This window comes from Siphateles boraxobius, unplaced genomic scaffold (genome assembly GCF_051911475.1).
Source record: "Siphateles boraxobius isolate OS27281-9 unplaced genomic scaffold, OSU_SipBor_1 12, whole genome shotgun sequence".
Lineage (NCBI taxonomy): Eukaryota > Metazoa > Chordata > Actinopteri > Cypriniformes > Leuciscidae > Siphateles > Siphateles boraxobius.
This window is the reverse complement of record NW_027508722.1, coordinates 8356438-8373357: the sequence shown is the minus strand read 5'-3', so window position 1 is coordinate 8373357 and position 16920 is coordinate 8356438. Positions and strand designations below refer to the sequence as shown.

Genomic DNA, 16920 nt, shown 5'->3' with positions numbered 1-16920 from the left:
AGGGAGTTTTGAGAAAATGTTGACTCAGCCTGAAAATTTGAACAAGCACAACTTACAGGTCCAACCCCCTTGCTCTCTGCTGCACTACAGCCCTCCCTCCACAGCTCCTCCCCCACAGCGGAGCCTGCCGTGAACACGCAGGCTAGTAAGCAGGACCACCGATGACGGCGGTGGAGTTATGGAACAGTTTATGGAACATAAACCGTTATGGAACATTCACTAATAGGGACGAAACATCAACAATATGCTTTACATTGACTATGGCCTGCCCATACTTTGATTACAAACTTGGTCCTCAAATCATTATGTATTTTGCAATACATGTAACTTTATAACGTTGCACTCTTTCTATAAGTTATAAATAACTAGTAAGATAAAGTTAAAGGATTAGTTCACTTTTAAAAAAAACTTTTGCTGATAATTTACTCACCCCCATGTCATCCAAGATGTCCATGACTTTCTTTCTTCAGTCGAAAAGAAATTAAGGTTTTTGATGAAAACATTCCAGAGTTTTTCTCCATATAATGGACTTCAATAGGACACAAACGTTTCATGGACCAAATGACAGTTTCAGTGCAGCTTCAAAGGGCTTTAAACGATACCAGGCGATGAATAAGGGTCTTATCTAGCGAAACGATCGGTCATTTCAAAAATAAATAAAGTTTTATAAGCACAAATGCTTGCCTTGCTCTGCTCTGTGATGCACGTTTGTGATCCTGTTCGAACTCGTTCATCAAAATGAACAAATCTTTTTTCGAGTCATTTGTTCGTTGAATGAACGAAATGACTCTGAAAAAGACTCGTTCAAAATGAACAAATCTTTTTGCGAGTCATTTCGTTCGTTGAATGAACGACGGTACGCGCTCGCGCTGTGCAAGAGGGGTGATCAGCGCGTACACGAGCGTGATTGACACTGCTAAGACATTCCTCCTGGCTCTGATTGGTTGTTTCAGACCGGGAGCGGTGTATTTCTGCAAATGGCAATAGGACCACAGGGAGGAGCCAGAGGAGCTTGATTTTTTCACAGATTATCTGTCTCATATTCTACTGTCAGGACATAATGAAAGTCTTAACAAATATTTGTTTACAAAAGTTACCTACTGGAGCTTATCTGCTATGAGACTTCAGTGTAAACGCCCACTGCTGTGATTGGCTAACATCTTTGCATATGAAATAGTTAGTATTACATGTGGAACTATCTCAAAAACCTTTAACACATTTGTTACAGCTCTCAAGGTTTACTATGCAAATAAGATATTTGTTGATTATAACCAAAGACTATTGATAAAAGGGACTTTGTTATAACGGGAGTTTTGGCGAGAGTCCAGAACTCAGTCACAGATAAACTTTGTTTGATTGGCAGCTCCAGCAATAGTAAAGGGAGTGTTCTTTGATCGCTTTCTAGATATAATTTAATCACAGTTTAAATAACAGATTATTTTCATCCTACTAAAAGAAACAATGTGAAGTTGACCGTTTAGTCACTGGTTTGATTTACTGACACAGACAAAGAACATCTGAGTGTACATGAATCATTACATATAAGAAATCATTAGTCACAGATCAGGCATTAGAATTAAAATAATTACTTATGTGTTTTCACATTATTGTCGAGTCCATATTGTAAAAATCTGTTTGCAAAGCCTGCGCTGAAATTGCGACTGATTTACCAAAGAATCCACATTCCAACATTCACATTGTTGAAAATAAGAAAAAACACATTCCTAGTGTTAGGATCCTTTGGAAGTTAACCTGCTCAAACTGTGAACAAAACAAGTGTATTCTATGAAAAAGATTGTTTCAGTCATGCTTATCTATTTTGTTGTAAGCAGTGCACTTGAAGAGAGACTGCCTACATGCTCTTCTGATTTTTTATTGATTTTGTTGTGTCTTGTAGGCATGTCGTGTCTGTTGTGGACATACAAATTTGATTTTTGCTGGAATTGTACTCCGTCACATCTGGTTAGGACACGGTATAATGCTGGTTCCCACTTGTTATAAAATAGAACAAAGAAGGAACGAAGAACGCAGTGTGTAGATACTACTGCTGCACAAAATCACATTTAAGGAGACTCTACTCAGTCTGGTAGTTTTTTGGGGGGGATTCTGTTGTTAGACATGGGAGTCTGCAGGAAGTGCTGATCAAAAAACTATTTTTCTGCCTCCATACAATCGTATTTCCAGTGTGATTCATTGGCCAGAACTGAGAAACGTTAAATAAAGTTGAAGATAAATTTGATTGATAGCATTATTTTCTTTATTTCCAAATTTCAATAAATAACCTCACATAATTTTAGTGAATTTGTTTGGTCACAATAATTGTGTAGTTACAATCTGATATAGTGGTAGCCTTACTTTGGATTAGTCAAGTAGATTTTTTTGTTGTTGTTTTTTTTGTTTTGTTTTTTTGTTTGTTTTATAAGGGTTTGAGCTGTTAGTGTACATGCTCTGAAACATTGATGCTTTGATGCTGATGCTGAAACATTGATGCTCATGTGGGAAATACAGGTTCAAGTCCATTTCACATCATTTCCTAAAATGTTTCATATAATAGGACAGGTGTCAAAACAGACATCTTCATTTTCAGCTCTTGTTCAGTATAGACAAACATCAAAACAAGAAGATTTTTTCCATTCTTGCATATTAATGTGTTTGGATGTTGTCAGTGTTTATTTTGGTTTGGCGGTGTCTAATCCCCATGGTAAAGCGTCTGAGATAGATGGATCACAGGCTGGTGTGTGTGTGCGTGTGTGGATTATCACCTCAGCCGGGTAGGAGATCGTTCAGTTGTCTGGAGGCCCAGCGTCCCGGTCCTTGAGCCTCTCACCTCAGTCTGACACAGTGTATCGACGGACACTCATTAGATTTGTGTGTGTGTGGGTATGAAGCAGACATGAATCAATGTGGTGTCTGGATGCAGCATGCACTAGAGGTCACTCTAACTGACATTCATCAAAAGAGGAGAAAGAACAGGAGAAAAAAAGGAAAAGATATTGGCAGATGGAGAGAATAATGCGAGAGAAATAAAACTCACTGGCTCCCTCCAAACTAGACTGTGTCATGCAGGTGGTTGTAAAAACACACGAAGATGAAGATCAATGTAAACAGGTAATATTTAATAGACGGGTTTCTGTGCAACATCATCACATAGATGCGCGCGAATCTAAGAGGCAGAAAACAACACTCTTTACGTCTATTCTAACAGAAGCAGAGATGACACGGAGCTGTTGTCCTGTAAACTAACCTACATGCATAGGGTATGTCAGGTGTTTGATTCGCAAACTTAGTTGGCAATTTCATTCAGAGTAGAGCCCGACCGATATGGATTTTTGGGGGCCGATGCCGATACCGATATTAGGGAGTAAAAAAAGCCCGATACCGATATATCGGCCGATATTATTTATGTGTATATTATAATACAGTAGCAATATTATTTATGTGTATTATAGTACAGTATACCAGTCAAAAGTTTGGACACTTTCCTATTGGTGTGTACAAACTTTTGATGGGTACTTTACACAGTAGCTATAAACAGAATAAATGTATTTTATAAACACGTTTTGCAATGATCACTCAAATGTGGTAATCAAACACTTGTGTGACACAGATATGTAATGGAGGCAGGGGGAATGATAGAATGAGAATTATACAGCTGAGCTGTAACCAAACTAGTTTGCATTGCATGTTATATTATATTATATTATATTCTAAATACTGTTGCATAATCTTCACTAACGACGACTTTGTCTTTTAATTTAGTCATAACTTGTATCAATAAATATATAAAAAGTGTCACTGACAAAACCTTATTATCTTCTATTTTTACTCTTAATTCCTCTAATCTCTACCAGTGGAGGAAGAACTCAGATCTTTTTACTAAAGTAAAATGAATAATATCATAATGAAAACGTTTTTAATTACATATGTACAGTACTTTTATACTATTTTAAATAATTAGTAAGCAAAATGTACTAAACGTGAAACTAGGCTACTCTTAATGCAAAATGGCCCTATATAAAGTGTTATAATTATATACATTTTTGGAATATTGCTTGATGTTGTAACGTAGCGTTATCAGGCAGAATGAGCTTTAACACTGTGTCTACACCGGACGCGGCCGTTACTGCTCGCGTCGCAACAGCTGTTTACCCTAGACAAAGCAGAATCAGTTTACTGTCGGAGATCGCTCGCGCCACGCATTTTAATCAATGTTTCATCAACCAATTGCCTTAATAAATAAGAAGGCGGCCTAAATATAGCAGACAATATAATCAGGACTTCTCAGCTGCGCGCTTGCAATAGTCACAAGCTCACACAATACGTGACAGAGGCTTGTAGCAGAGAAATCAATTCTGTGAATTACACTGCGCAAATCACAAGTAGGCTACTACCCACCGGATGAAGAAGGGTTGGCTCTCAGTCTCCACAGGCTACATAAAATATTCATTTTATTTTATTTTATTTTATTTTTCGTGTTTGCATTTATGAGGAAAAAACAATGTTACAGACGCGACAGTTCAGCACTACGGACGTGAGCGCTCTGAAAGCGGCACTAATGCTTTGAAACTTTCACATAGACATCAAACAGAAAGCACAAAATCCTTTCGTTTCAAAGTGAATTTCGTTTTGTATTAATTGTATCTTAATTTTAATCAATGTTTCATCAGCCATTTGCCTGGATTTAATTTATAAGAAGTAAATTTAGCAGACGATAGATAATCTCGACACGGAGGCGCCTGCGGGTGAACTGGAGCTCGTCTCATGAACCGAAACTAAGCGTATAGACCTGAGAATTGAAATATATCTATATTGAAATGTCTACTTTTAAACAGAACAATTCAAAACGAAAGACAGACAGACTCATGTAATCGTATGAAATGTGCATTTCTCTCTGGCGCGCGCTCACTGAAGATCGCGAGTCAGCATCGTCAACTTCATCTTTGGCTGACACTGACTGAAAACACTTGTTTATTAATAAACAATTAAAATGTCTCCTTGCTATATTTGTTGTATTCATAATCATTATTTTTGCCAGTTCTTGTGACAGCTTTTAGATGCTTTATTGGCAGCGCCACCCTTACATGAATCACCGTACCGCATTTTTTAAAATATTCATTTATCGGCCATTATAAATGCAGATACCGATAGTTAGGAAAATGCCTAAAATCGGCCGATAATATCGGCCCGCCGATATATCGGTCGGGCTCTAATTCAGAGACCTGATGACTAACATTATAACTTAGCTTACTAGTCAACTAACTAACATTTTACATAATGTTATATTAATATGCAAATGAAACACAAACAAACAGATCCAACTCTGAAATTGCAGTTTATTATTGAGTCAACAAGAATTTACAAACAATGCAAAATCTACGTTAATTGCAATGTTCTTTTACAGAACTCGGCCTAACATATAGCGGTCTTGCCTCTTGGATGCGTGCGCATCCGGTATTGTTTGTATACAAGAAACCTGTGTATAGGTCCACATGATAATCCACAAGAACAGAGTAGCATACTGGAACTGACGACACCAGACAAACTAACTCAAATGGAACTGAACATTTAAACACAATAATGACATAATTAATTAGTGCACAGCTGAACATTATCAGTGTCCATAACAACAAATTACTAATTAAGACAGAAAGTGGAGAAACATAAAATGTCCAAACTAACATAACCGTGACAGTCTGGTAATGTCTTTATCTTTTATTCTGCTGCTTCTCAACTGTTTTTACTTAATTTTACTTAAAATTTTGCACAAGAAGACATCAAGTTCAATTCAATTCAGTTTTTAGTTAGAATTTTTTTAACTTGTTTTTTCCAAAGAAATCTAAATATACAACTACTTTTGTTTAATTTTCAAGTGAAAATAAATGTAGAAATCGATCCAAACAAAAATCCAGACAAAAATAGAAACATGATGACAGGAATGGTTTAGTCCTCTACAGACTGCTGTTCTTAATCCAAAGACATTATCTCCTAATGGTTTGACCCATCCAGTTTTTATTTTAAGTTTTCAAACAAGCTGATGGGACCTGCATCAGCCCCTTCTCCAATTTGACAAGGCAATAGGATTCTGAAATATACTCTCAATATGAACCTCCCTCTTAGCTATGAGCAGATTATATGATGAAAGAGGAAGAGGCAGAGGATTTGAGAAAGGGTTTCTGTGCATGGCCTATAATATATGTAGTGCAGCATCAGCAGATAACTGGAGCTCACATCTCCATTGCTAAGGAGATATCCAGTATTACTGCACCCGCATTCATCACAGGCATCCTGCCTGGGATGAGATGGGTGGCAAGTAATTGCATTGAATATCCGCTCAGTACAAAGGCATTCCCCGCACAGCTGAAAGTTTTAATACACTCCAACCAGTTCCTCTGCGCTCTCCTGTAGTGCAGTCAGAGACTTAGAGGTGCTTTACATTAATCAAGTCTAACCTCATGTCGACTTCAGACATTCCTTAGAGCAGAACATCTCTTGGATTATATTATTCATCACTGGAGATCCCCAGGGTTCTGTTCTAGGCCTGGTGAAGTGGGGACGCAGACTCAATACACACACCCAAGGGAAACATTTCACAATGAGTTCGCTTTGCTTTGCTTTTCTTCTGATTAGAATCATAGCAGAACTGTTTACTTGTTTATATTCATCCTTGAATAGGATATGTCCAGCACAATAGGAAATTGAATTGCAATTTTGGTTTTGTAGACAGGCTGCTTTCAGAATCTGAGGCTGTGGATTGTGTGCCACTGTATCGTGTTAATAGAGCAGGTTATCTCTTCTACTGTAATCACAAAAAAAGTTCTAAACATGTTACGGTCATGTGGGAGTCAGAAGTGAATGCACTGAATGCCTCAGACTGCTCTCTTGATAGCCCTAGGACCAGAAATTGTAGGATACAATCGCAGAGGTGAGGTAGTGCTTTAATAAGGCACAATGAGTAATGTAGGGCATCTGAGGGTGGAGGGTCTGCTACATGATCCCACTCTGGTAAAGCACAATGATGACGTTTCCATTCAGAAACTCACACAGAGTCACACTCGGCAGAGGAAGGCAACATCTGGAACCTGATACACATTGAGATGCACAGATGCCACTAAAAGCCCCACCATACAGGGTCCCCGCGGTTTCTTACTGTAAGTCTTAAATTCTATTAAATACTTAAATTAAATGCTATTAGAAACGTCTTAAAAGGTTAGTTCACCCAAAAATGAAAATTCGGTCTGTATTTACTCACCCTCATGTTGTTCCAACCCCGTAAGATCTTCGCTCATCTTCGGAACACGAATTAAGATATTTTTGATGAAATCTGAGAGCTTGATCACTCCTCCATAGGCTTCTAAGGGATTGAAACTTGTTCCCCGAAAAGTTATTAAAGACATCGTTAAAATAGTCCAAGTGACTACAGTGGCTCAATCTTAAGTTTATCAAACGACGAGAATACTTTTTGTGCGCAAAAACAAAACAAAAATTACGACTTTATTTCAACTCGAGTCAGTTCACTAGTGTAATAGCGTAAGCTTCTGTTGTTGTACGTCACACGCAATACCCCACATGACCAGCGTCGGCCAATAGTGAGCCTACGTGTGACGTAGCTCTATGCAATCATACTAAGTTAACTGACTAGAGGCCAACAGAGAAGGAAATGAATAGTTGTAATAAAGTTGTTATTTTTGTTTGTTTTTGCGCCCAAAAAGTATGCTCGTCCCTTGATAAACTTAAGATAGAGCCACTGTAGTCGCTTGGACTATTTTAACAATGTCTTTAATGACTTTTCGGGGCTGGCAAGTTTCAATCCCTGAAGAAGCCTATGGAGGAATGATCCAGCTCTCAGATTTCATCAAAAATATCTTAATTCGTGTTCCGAAGATGAACAAATGTCTTACGGGGTTGGAACAACATGAGGGTGAGTAAATACTGACAGAATTTTCATTTTTGGATGAACTATCCCTTTAATTATTTCAAGAGGTTTCTCAAATTTTGGGAAAGAAAAAACAGTATCGTTATATGGCTTAATGTGATTATTAAACTTCTAAAGCAGTGGATTTAATTAAATGTGAACGCTGCATGCTTCAAAGTGAAAACTTGGCGCTGTTACGCATTCTACAGGCTTGTGGTTTCAGATAAGTTCACAGTCAATGAATGTTGAACATTTATGCCAAAAGATTGCTTATTATGTAAATGTTTACTTTATGGTGTTTATATCATACCTGCAAATGCCATATTTCTACCATCCATAAGCGACATATACTGTCAGAGAGTAAAATTGCATTTTCATTCAGCCAGTGTATTGAAAAGGCGCTAATGTGCTTTCGAATAATCCGAACAATTCGGATGAAATATAAAGTCATTTTAAATGAATATGTAATTTTTTTTTAAATTAATATAAATATAATAATTTGTAATTCTGACCCATCTCTTTTCTTAAAAAAATGGATTAAAGGCTGAAATAAAGTTTAATATTTCATAAAATGTTGTTTTTGTCAAATTCTGTATTATTTGAACTGTAAAGTTGTTTTGAATTGTCGTTTTTACAGGTTTTTTTTTGTTTCGTTTTTTTGTTATGGTTTAGTATGTTGCCATCTTGCTCTATATGGTATTAATTTCTTTTGTGCAGGTCTTAAAAAAGGTCTTTAAAAGCCTTAAGTTTGATTTAAAAAATCCTGCATTTACCATGACCATACCTGCTAGTGCCACTTCTCCTCAATAAGGACTGTCACTAACTAACCAACCATGCTCATGGTTAGTGTTCAAATGCCCCCTTGTCTATCATATCTTCAGTCATGCCTAAAAGAGATAGTTCACACAAAATGAAAAGAATCCCATGATTTACTCACCCTCAAGCCACCTAGGTGTATATGACTCTCTTTTTTTAAGCCAACCACAATCGAAATTATATAAAAAGAAAAAATCCTGGCTCTTCCAAGATTTATAATGGTAGTGAATGGCACTCCTGATTTTGAAGTCCAAAAAAGTGCATCATAAAAGTAATCCATAGGACTCCAGGGGGTTAATAAAAGCCTTCTGAAGCAAAGTGATGTATTTTTGTAAGAACAATATCCATATTTAAAACTTTATAAACTAAAATAACTAGCTTCCGGCAGACGGCCTATGTAAGTCAACTTGTGCCAAAAGGTTTCAGCGTCATGTCAGATGTTACTCTTTTGATGCAAATCGATTTTCAGAAGAAAAGTGACACCTAAAATGCCTCCTGAAGTAATTCAAGCACTTACAAATAACTTTTTATAATAAGGTCCCATTAGCATAACATTTGGTTAACATAAGTTAATGCTTGAACTAACAATGAGCAATATATTTGTTACTGTATTTATTAATTTTTGTTAACATTACTTAATTAAAATACAATTGTTCATGTTTACTCAGATCCATTAAATTATATTAATAGATACAACTTTTGGTTATAATAAAGTATCAGTAAATGTTGAAATTAACTTTAACTAAGATTGTCGGAGCCATAGCCATGTGTGCAAGTCCTCCAATAAATGCAGTTGCACTTCGGGTGACCCGAGATCGAGTCCTAGCTCAAGATCTCTTCCCGGTCAAATTTCCCTCTCTCCAGTTTCCATGATTTCCTGTTTGTCCAGAAAAGGCCAAGTCATTTTCATTGTTAGATTATTTTAAATAATGTAGTTAACAAATGGAAGCCTATTGTAATGTTACCCACTTACACCGTGCCCTAACCAGATGTGATGCAATACGATTCCAGCAACAAGCAATTTGTCTGTCCACACCAGATGTGACACAGCTATAACATGGCAAAATCAATCAAAAATCAGCAGAGGGTGTGGGCAGAGTCTCTCTGCAAGTCCAGTGCACTCGCAAAGAAATGGATTAGCAAATAATCAAAAACATAAATATAACCTCTTTAACATTATTAAAAATAAATAATGGCTGACTGAAACAATCTTTGGCATAGAATACACTTGTTTGTTTACATTGAGTTCACAGTTTGAACGTTCTTGTTTCCTTTATTTTATTTTGAAGATCTGTGGTGAATTATCCATTGTTGCTTTCAGTATGGCTATAAATGATATTCGAACTTACATTAACATTATGTAACAATCATTATTGTTACTTAACATTAAAAGAAAGCACTTTAATGATTTTTGCCCCTTACCCCTATTTCTCCCGGCATTTAAACAAATTAATCTTTTTGAACGCTTATTGAAGTGTGCATGTGTGATATGTGAAGCCCTTACTGTGGATTTAAGCTCATTCAGAGAGCGAGCGTTTGTTTCACTGTAGATGAGGAGGAAATAAATCACAAACTCCAACCAAAAATTTTTCTTTTATGGCATCACTGGAAAACCCCATTTGGAACCTTTGTTTTTAAGAGCCTCTCAGATATACTTCCTCTAGGTTATGTGAGAAGGCCATTTACACCTGTAAAAACTAATATACGCTCTCTGTAATGGTCGTTAATGACCCAGAGAGGCTAAAGATGGCAGCCCAGGAATATCACTTTTCATAATGTCCGAACTGCCCAAAAGATCACCACCTACTAAGTCCTTAAAAAAACAGAAATGCAATGGTCAGTGTGCTCAAATTATAATCTGCATGGCTATTAACACCATGACAGCCTAAAATATTAAAATCACAAAATAGCCGTTCAGATTGAGGCTCAGAAATACTCAGGTACAGAAATAAACAAATATTATTGGGTGAGCTGTCAGGCCTGTCCTGATGTGAGACATCAACCCATTACTGTGTCCATTATAGATGATCCTTTAATGTGCCAACACATTAGAGAGGACACGACTTCCACTTACAACCATTTTACCCTTTGAGTCTCTGATGTGTCCTCTGATGTGAAGTTGTGCTTAATTCTCTTTCCATTTTCGAGCACAACTGCCCTCTATCACCATCCTGTCAGAGTGATGTAGATGGATGACATCTGGACCGCACAAATTCACTCTATGATTTAACACCATCGATGCATAAAACCATAAACTTGCGATTAGTGCAGGACAGGTGATGATGTTGAATATGATTTCAGTATTTAATGGGTCTTTATTTCTGTTGAGCCACCCATGATTGCCGCTGAGCGCAATGGCTTTCAGTAGTGGAATGAAGACATGAAAGTTGAGAATAAAGCTATTGAATTCTTGTGTTTGCATGAGCAAAGACCCAGAGATGAGCTTTAACATGCTTTAGGAAGGTACCCATGCAAAAGGCAGCAGGAGTCGGTAACACATGGCTTGTACAGTAACAGATATGAATGACACATAAGACTGAGATCAATCTTATCGCTGTCTTATCTCTGTCTGGTATTTATCTTCAATTCTCTTTCATTTCACAGGAGTTGAAGACGGTCCGCGCCTCTGTTGCATCCTCTGCGCTAGTGGGATGGTCATGGAGATTTGATGGTGATGGACTCAAACTGCTCTCTTTTGGACTTGCTCTGGCTGCCATAATCATGATTTTTGTGATTGAGCTTCACTGACACTGTAAATTCATCTCGATGTGTCGGACAAGGCCTTATAAGAGTGTGGAGTGACCCAAGGACTCAAACCGATGGTCAAATACTAATGTCTTGTGTTTTAAGGTCAAGTAAAGGTAATTTATGTTGGATGGTTAGTAATATTTCTTATTCTTTTTTTTCTTTTTTTAGTGCAGATTAAAGACTCCAATTTTAAAGTTTAAAGGTTTTAAAGGCTGAAACCTTTTTGGCTTTCAAATGACAGCAAGCGTTGTGATGTTTTAGAATGGCTTTCTTTATTTTTTTTTAATAGAAATTGAAGCCCCTTTGCCTTTAAGGACAGCTTAAAAGCGTCTTTGGCTTTCTGTTTCAGTCAATAATTTTCGGGCCAGGTCACTGTTGGCTTTGAGCAACAGACTCTTTCCATCTTTGTTCCCAGCAAAAAGCATGTCTAATAAATGAGACTCCACACACTCTCCTCTGTCTCCTTGGTTGTATTTCTGGAATGTTTTCTCAGGGATTCTGGCATGAGGAGGTCAGTCGCTTTTTTGTGTGCTTGTAAAGCTACAGTGTGTTTATGACCTGGCATGGTGTGTGTTATCATCAGCGTTCTTGAATGTCAGATTAATTGAAAATGTAATATTCGAGAGTACAATACAGAATGATGCATGATGTTGACAGTTCCTCACCACAGGAATAGTTTTGTTTTATCTTGTTTGTGCATTCTTCAAACATTTCTGCAACAGAGGCTTTGTCAAAACATCTCAAATGAGCTTGTAGGTCGAGTCTGCGCTGTAGCATTAAACCCCATCGGCACCACACAGATTCCCAGCCTAGTGTTCCTGCTAAAATCTCCCACTCTGCAGTCTTATTATGGGCTGTCTCTTTTGAGAAGCCTCGCTGAGACAGCTGTGTGATCCGTGCAGGCATTTTGGAGCCAGCTCTATCTACAGAAGTGTACATAATGGCAGGACATGCGACCTTAAGTAAGCAGGGATCCCTGGGCACGTTTCAGTGTAGACCGAAGCTTTAGCGGAGCTGACGCCAGGGGAGCAGCGCTCTCACAACACTCCCTTGAGGAACTTCTGCCTCCTTAGAGAACGCTAACCGGCCTGATGAGAAGAGAATGCAGTAACCTCGACACCATGGAAATGCCTGTGAAATAAGCACTGTGTGTCTTTCTGAGCGTGGGGATGGTCAACAAAAGAAGAGTGCTTTTTCCTCAGGGACCCTGAATTGTTTTAAAACACACACAAAACCTCTTCTCCAGTTTGTTCTCATTTCAAAATGCAATAAACTCAGTTAGAAATCAAAATTCTCTCCATTACTGTATCTGTCTTACTGCATATTCTTTGTTTTTTTTATTCACTAACTTTTCTTACAAGGTCACAACTTAATGCCCCGACATATTCACGGCAAAGTTCTTTTTCATTCTTCGCCTAGGGATAAAATGAAGTTCGAAATACGTGACCAGCAATATACTGTTAGTGAACATCCATCGCCGCCCACACTGCTGAGAGCGACAGTTAGATTAATATGTAAATATGTGCTGTGCGCTTTCCTCTCAATTACAAAATAAACACACATCAAATTTGAGAAAACAAACAATTTTTTTATTAATATGTAAATATATGCTGTGCGCTTTCCTCTCAATAACAACATAAACAACAAATTTGAGAAAACCGCAAAAAAAAAATTTAAACAAGGCATAAGAAACAGCATCTGATCATAGCAACGTGGATATGTTTGCTTTGCTTTGCTTTGGCACGCTGTTTCGAACTCCCAAAACAAACTCCAAAAGAAGATCGTTTTGGCCTTATTTTGTTCGAAATGAAATCACTTCAGTTCTTCGAAGTATATCAGGGCCTTTACTCTAAAACAACTCAAATGGCTTTTTGATTTCAGGAAACGTGGGTCAATATAATAGTAAAATATCTATAGAGTGCTGCAGGGATGACCTATTGTGTCGGCCTAAACTCAGAAATGAGTAAGCGTTGAGTCATTTTGGTTTCATCGTCCTGAAGTCAATGTTTTGTTTTGGTTAAAGATCTGTGGTTAACAAGCTCAAAATATTTAAATGTTTTATTCTACAGCATGAAATATGTCAGTAATACCCTTTTGATTTTTTTTGTTAAAGTTTTTACTTGTCTTTCTTACAACCTTTGCTAACAAGTGTCTACATTGGGCTACAGAGGCGGTCAGGCACATTAAACTTCACACCAAACAGGTAAACTCATCTACTGCTAGTTTGCTTTCACAGCCTCGTTGCATTGATAATCTCACTCTTTCAAACTATTCTAACCAATACTTTTAAGGAAAATTATCCTTAAATTAAGACTCAGTTGTCGAATGTTGGTGACATTGAAGTCATGTGACTGGTGTAATTTCTTATTAGCCTACTTCCTATGTTTTATTTCAGACCTTAATAAACACATGGCTCAAGCTTACAAAAAAATTGATGAGTCAAACAAGTTCTGTAGCTTTACAAAAGGAATATTCTATAACTTCTGTAAAAATTAATAAAAATATAAAAAAATAAAATGTGTGCCTCCTGTTTTACAGCTTTTCGATGATGTTCACGTCGTGTAATTACGTCACTTCATAACATTTCCATGGCAAACAGGGGAAAATGGCTGCTCTTGTGTGAAGTAAACGCAACATTTTTCAACTTTCTGCTAAGATATATGTGACTTTTTTGCAACGAAAATGCGGGGATTATTTAATCATGCAAGCCCCGCACATTTTGCGCAGAAATCGGCAATTTATGCAGCAAAAGTGCGGCGTATTTGAAAAAATGTGGTCCCGCATCAATATGCGGACTTTATGGACATAATTCAATGATGATTATGCATTGAATTATGCGATCGAATAATCACGTTTTTATAGGGGACTGGGAATGATTTAGGGGACTGATTTATAGCCTATGTTTAGCTTTTTACTGCTGGTGAATGTATTTAGGCTTAAAAATTTGTGAAAGCTGTGTTTTGTTAAGATTTATCATGATGAACATGTAAGAAAGATAAAGTTTTGTAGGTCAGCTTATTTTATGCAATAATCCAAAAGCCAACGAAAAAAATTTAATTGGGTTTTTGTTGAGGGAACCAGGGTGATGCGAACTTACAGGATGGCCTAAAAAATACACCAACATGCTGTACTCTATTTACCCCTTGTTTTAAACTGCTGTTATAGGTGATGCAGCATCTCGAAAATCTTGTCATTGGAACGGCCACTTCACACCAATTGCCTGTGGATAAAGTATTTTCAAGGTGAGTTCAAGGAATACGCAATTTTTTTAAAGTAGTTGTAAAGCCATTTCGCATTGACATTAAACAGATTGTCAAGAAACGTTCAACAGTTAAACAACATTGTTGACAGAAGCTTTCCTATTTTTGATCTTTCACACAGCAGTTTTCACTTACAACTTTGTGGGTTTATCTGAATGGCAGCACATTGCATCTTAGACCTTCATGCACAGTGTCATTTAATTCTAAGTGGTTTTACTGGCTCTGTATGTGGGGACTTCTGCATCCGCTCGGGCTTCTGGGAGTGAGACACTCCCAGAAGCCCGAGCGGATGCAGAAGTCTTTCATTGTGCCGTTTAATTGGCAGCCTCACAGATGAACTAGTTTCTGAAAAGACTAGAGGGCATGAGGGCTCTGATTGGCAGGTCGATGTCTGCGTGTGTGTGAATATCAAAACAGCTTTTGTCCACGGTAAACACAGCCAAAGGGGAATTGTTCAGCTCAGACAGGACAGAGAGGACAACTCAAGCTGTACCGCTCCAATGAAGACGCACATGCATATGCATAAACCATTAGTATGGAGCTGTCGAATAGAGGCCCTGCTCTCGGTATGGCCCATAATTCCGTGCATAAGTGCTGCCAGCTCACTGTTTATTGAAAGTATCGAAAGTTCAGTCCCTCAAATAGCTTTGTGAGGAGAGCTGCTGTCAGTTAAGCCTGAGGGATATTCTGCTCATAAAACCCTCGGGTCCCTAACCCTAACCCTCGGGTCTGCAGTTTTATGTATGATTTTCTTTTCTTTTGTGCTTATTAAAGTATTATATTGAATAACTCATCAGCTGCTAGCAGTGAGACCACTCCCTTGTAAGCCTTGATAGATTTTGTATTTTCAGTTACAGATTCATTTACATTGTGACTGTGTATCAGATGTAATCCACTCTGTCTGTGTCTGCAAAGGTGTGTGCCAAATGGCCCGTACAGATGAATGGCCCATTCAGATGTATGGCCCACAGAAACTGATTGGTGTGAATGACAAAGATCAGCAGGTCCTAACAGGTTTCTATTGTTTGTTGCCCATAGGCAATGTTTTCATGTATAAAGTTCTGTCCTCAGACAGAACTTTGGGTTAAGATTGTTGAAGGGCGACATGTGAACATCACTGCTGAAGGACTGCAACACTACAAACCTTCAATAAATTCTTCTCCCCACAAGAACCCTGGTCAAGCTTACTTATATTATGTATTGGAGACATCTAATACATTAGTGAGCCACCCAAACCACTGCTCGGCCAAATACAGCAAAATCGAACAGCCTGTTATTGAATACTATAGAGAAACGGTGTTCACTTTCTATTTATGATTTTTGCTTGAGGTTGTTGATGGGCCATTGAGTCACAATGTTTAATTGAGCATTTTAACAAACAAGATATTTAGTCATCAGAGATGTTAAATACAGACAAACAACGGTTTAAGGAACAAAGTGGGAATAAAATTAATTTTACATTAATCAGTATTTTAACACAGTTCATGACAAACTCGAATTAAAATATGTTTTGAGTAAATATGGCTCAATTGCTTTGCTGATGAGACATTATTATTTTACTGCTGTAAGTGAGAATCTTGTGGGTTTAGTGCACTCTTGACTTTCATGTAAATTGAGTCTAAATGCTTAGTTTCTACCCTCAATCATGTCTCTGCTGTCTGCATAATGCCATTTGTCAGTGTCAATAACCCCAAATGAACCTCTGTGAGACAGATACTCTATTGTCAGAATGAAGGGAACCATTTTCATCAGACACCAAAATAACAAGGTCTGTTTGAAAGCCACAGTGCAAATGGCATGTTTCATATGTTTCATGTTAAATCCCGTTAAGAGTCTTGACCAGACTGCTCCTGTCACATTGTTTTTTTTAGTCAAACGCAAATTTTAGTCAAGAGTTGGCAGGGGTTTTCAAGAACCTGTGGACTGTATGCAGTGCTTTTTCATCCGCTCTCTTAGCTGGGTGGCCCTTGTGTCTTGGATTGGAGTCTCTCGCTGCTTTATCTAATCCACACACACACACTTCTGCTGGTGCAATGCATGCTGGGAGTTAAGGAGCCATTGTGACAGCAAGCGCCTCTGTTTAGTTGCTTGGTCCCTTGCCAGCATTGCTTGTGTTGAGGCGTATGCCTTTGACTTTGAGCGATTGAGGTTATTTGAATACGTTGGGGTGAGACCTAAATAAAT

At 37.8% G+C, this 16920-nt stretch overlaps 1 protein-coding gene across 1 annotated transcript in view; it reads left to right on the top strand.

Moving 5' to 3' along the window:
* Positions 1 to 11928, top strand: part of cdkal1 (CDK5 regulatory subunit associated protein 1-like 1) — a 462830-nt gene extending 450902 nt beyond the window's left edge. Inside the window, exon 15 of the mRNA XM_077207373.1 lies at positions 11333 to 11928. Coding sequence (XP_077063488.1) covers positions 11333 to 11476 — 144 coding nt within the window. The 3' untranslated portion in view covers positions 11477 to 11928. The remainder of the gene's footprint in view (positions 1 to 11332) is intronic.
* Positions 11929 to 16920: the final 4992 nt, after the last annotated feature.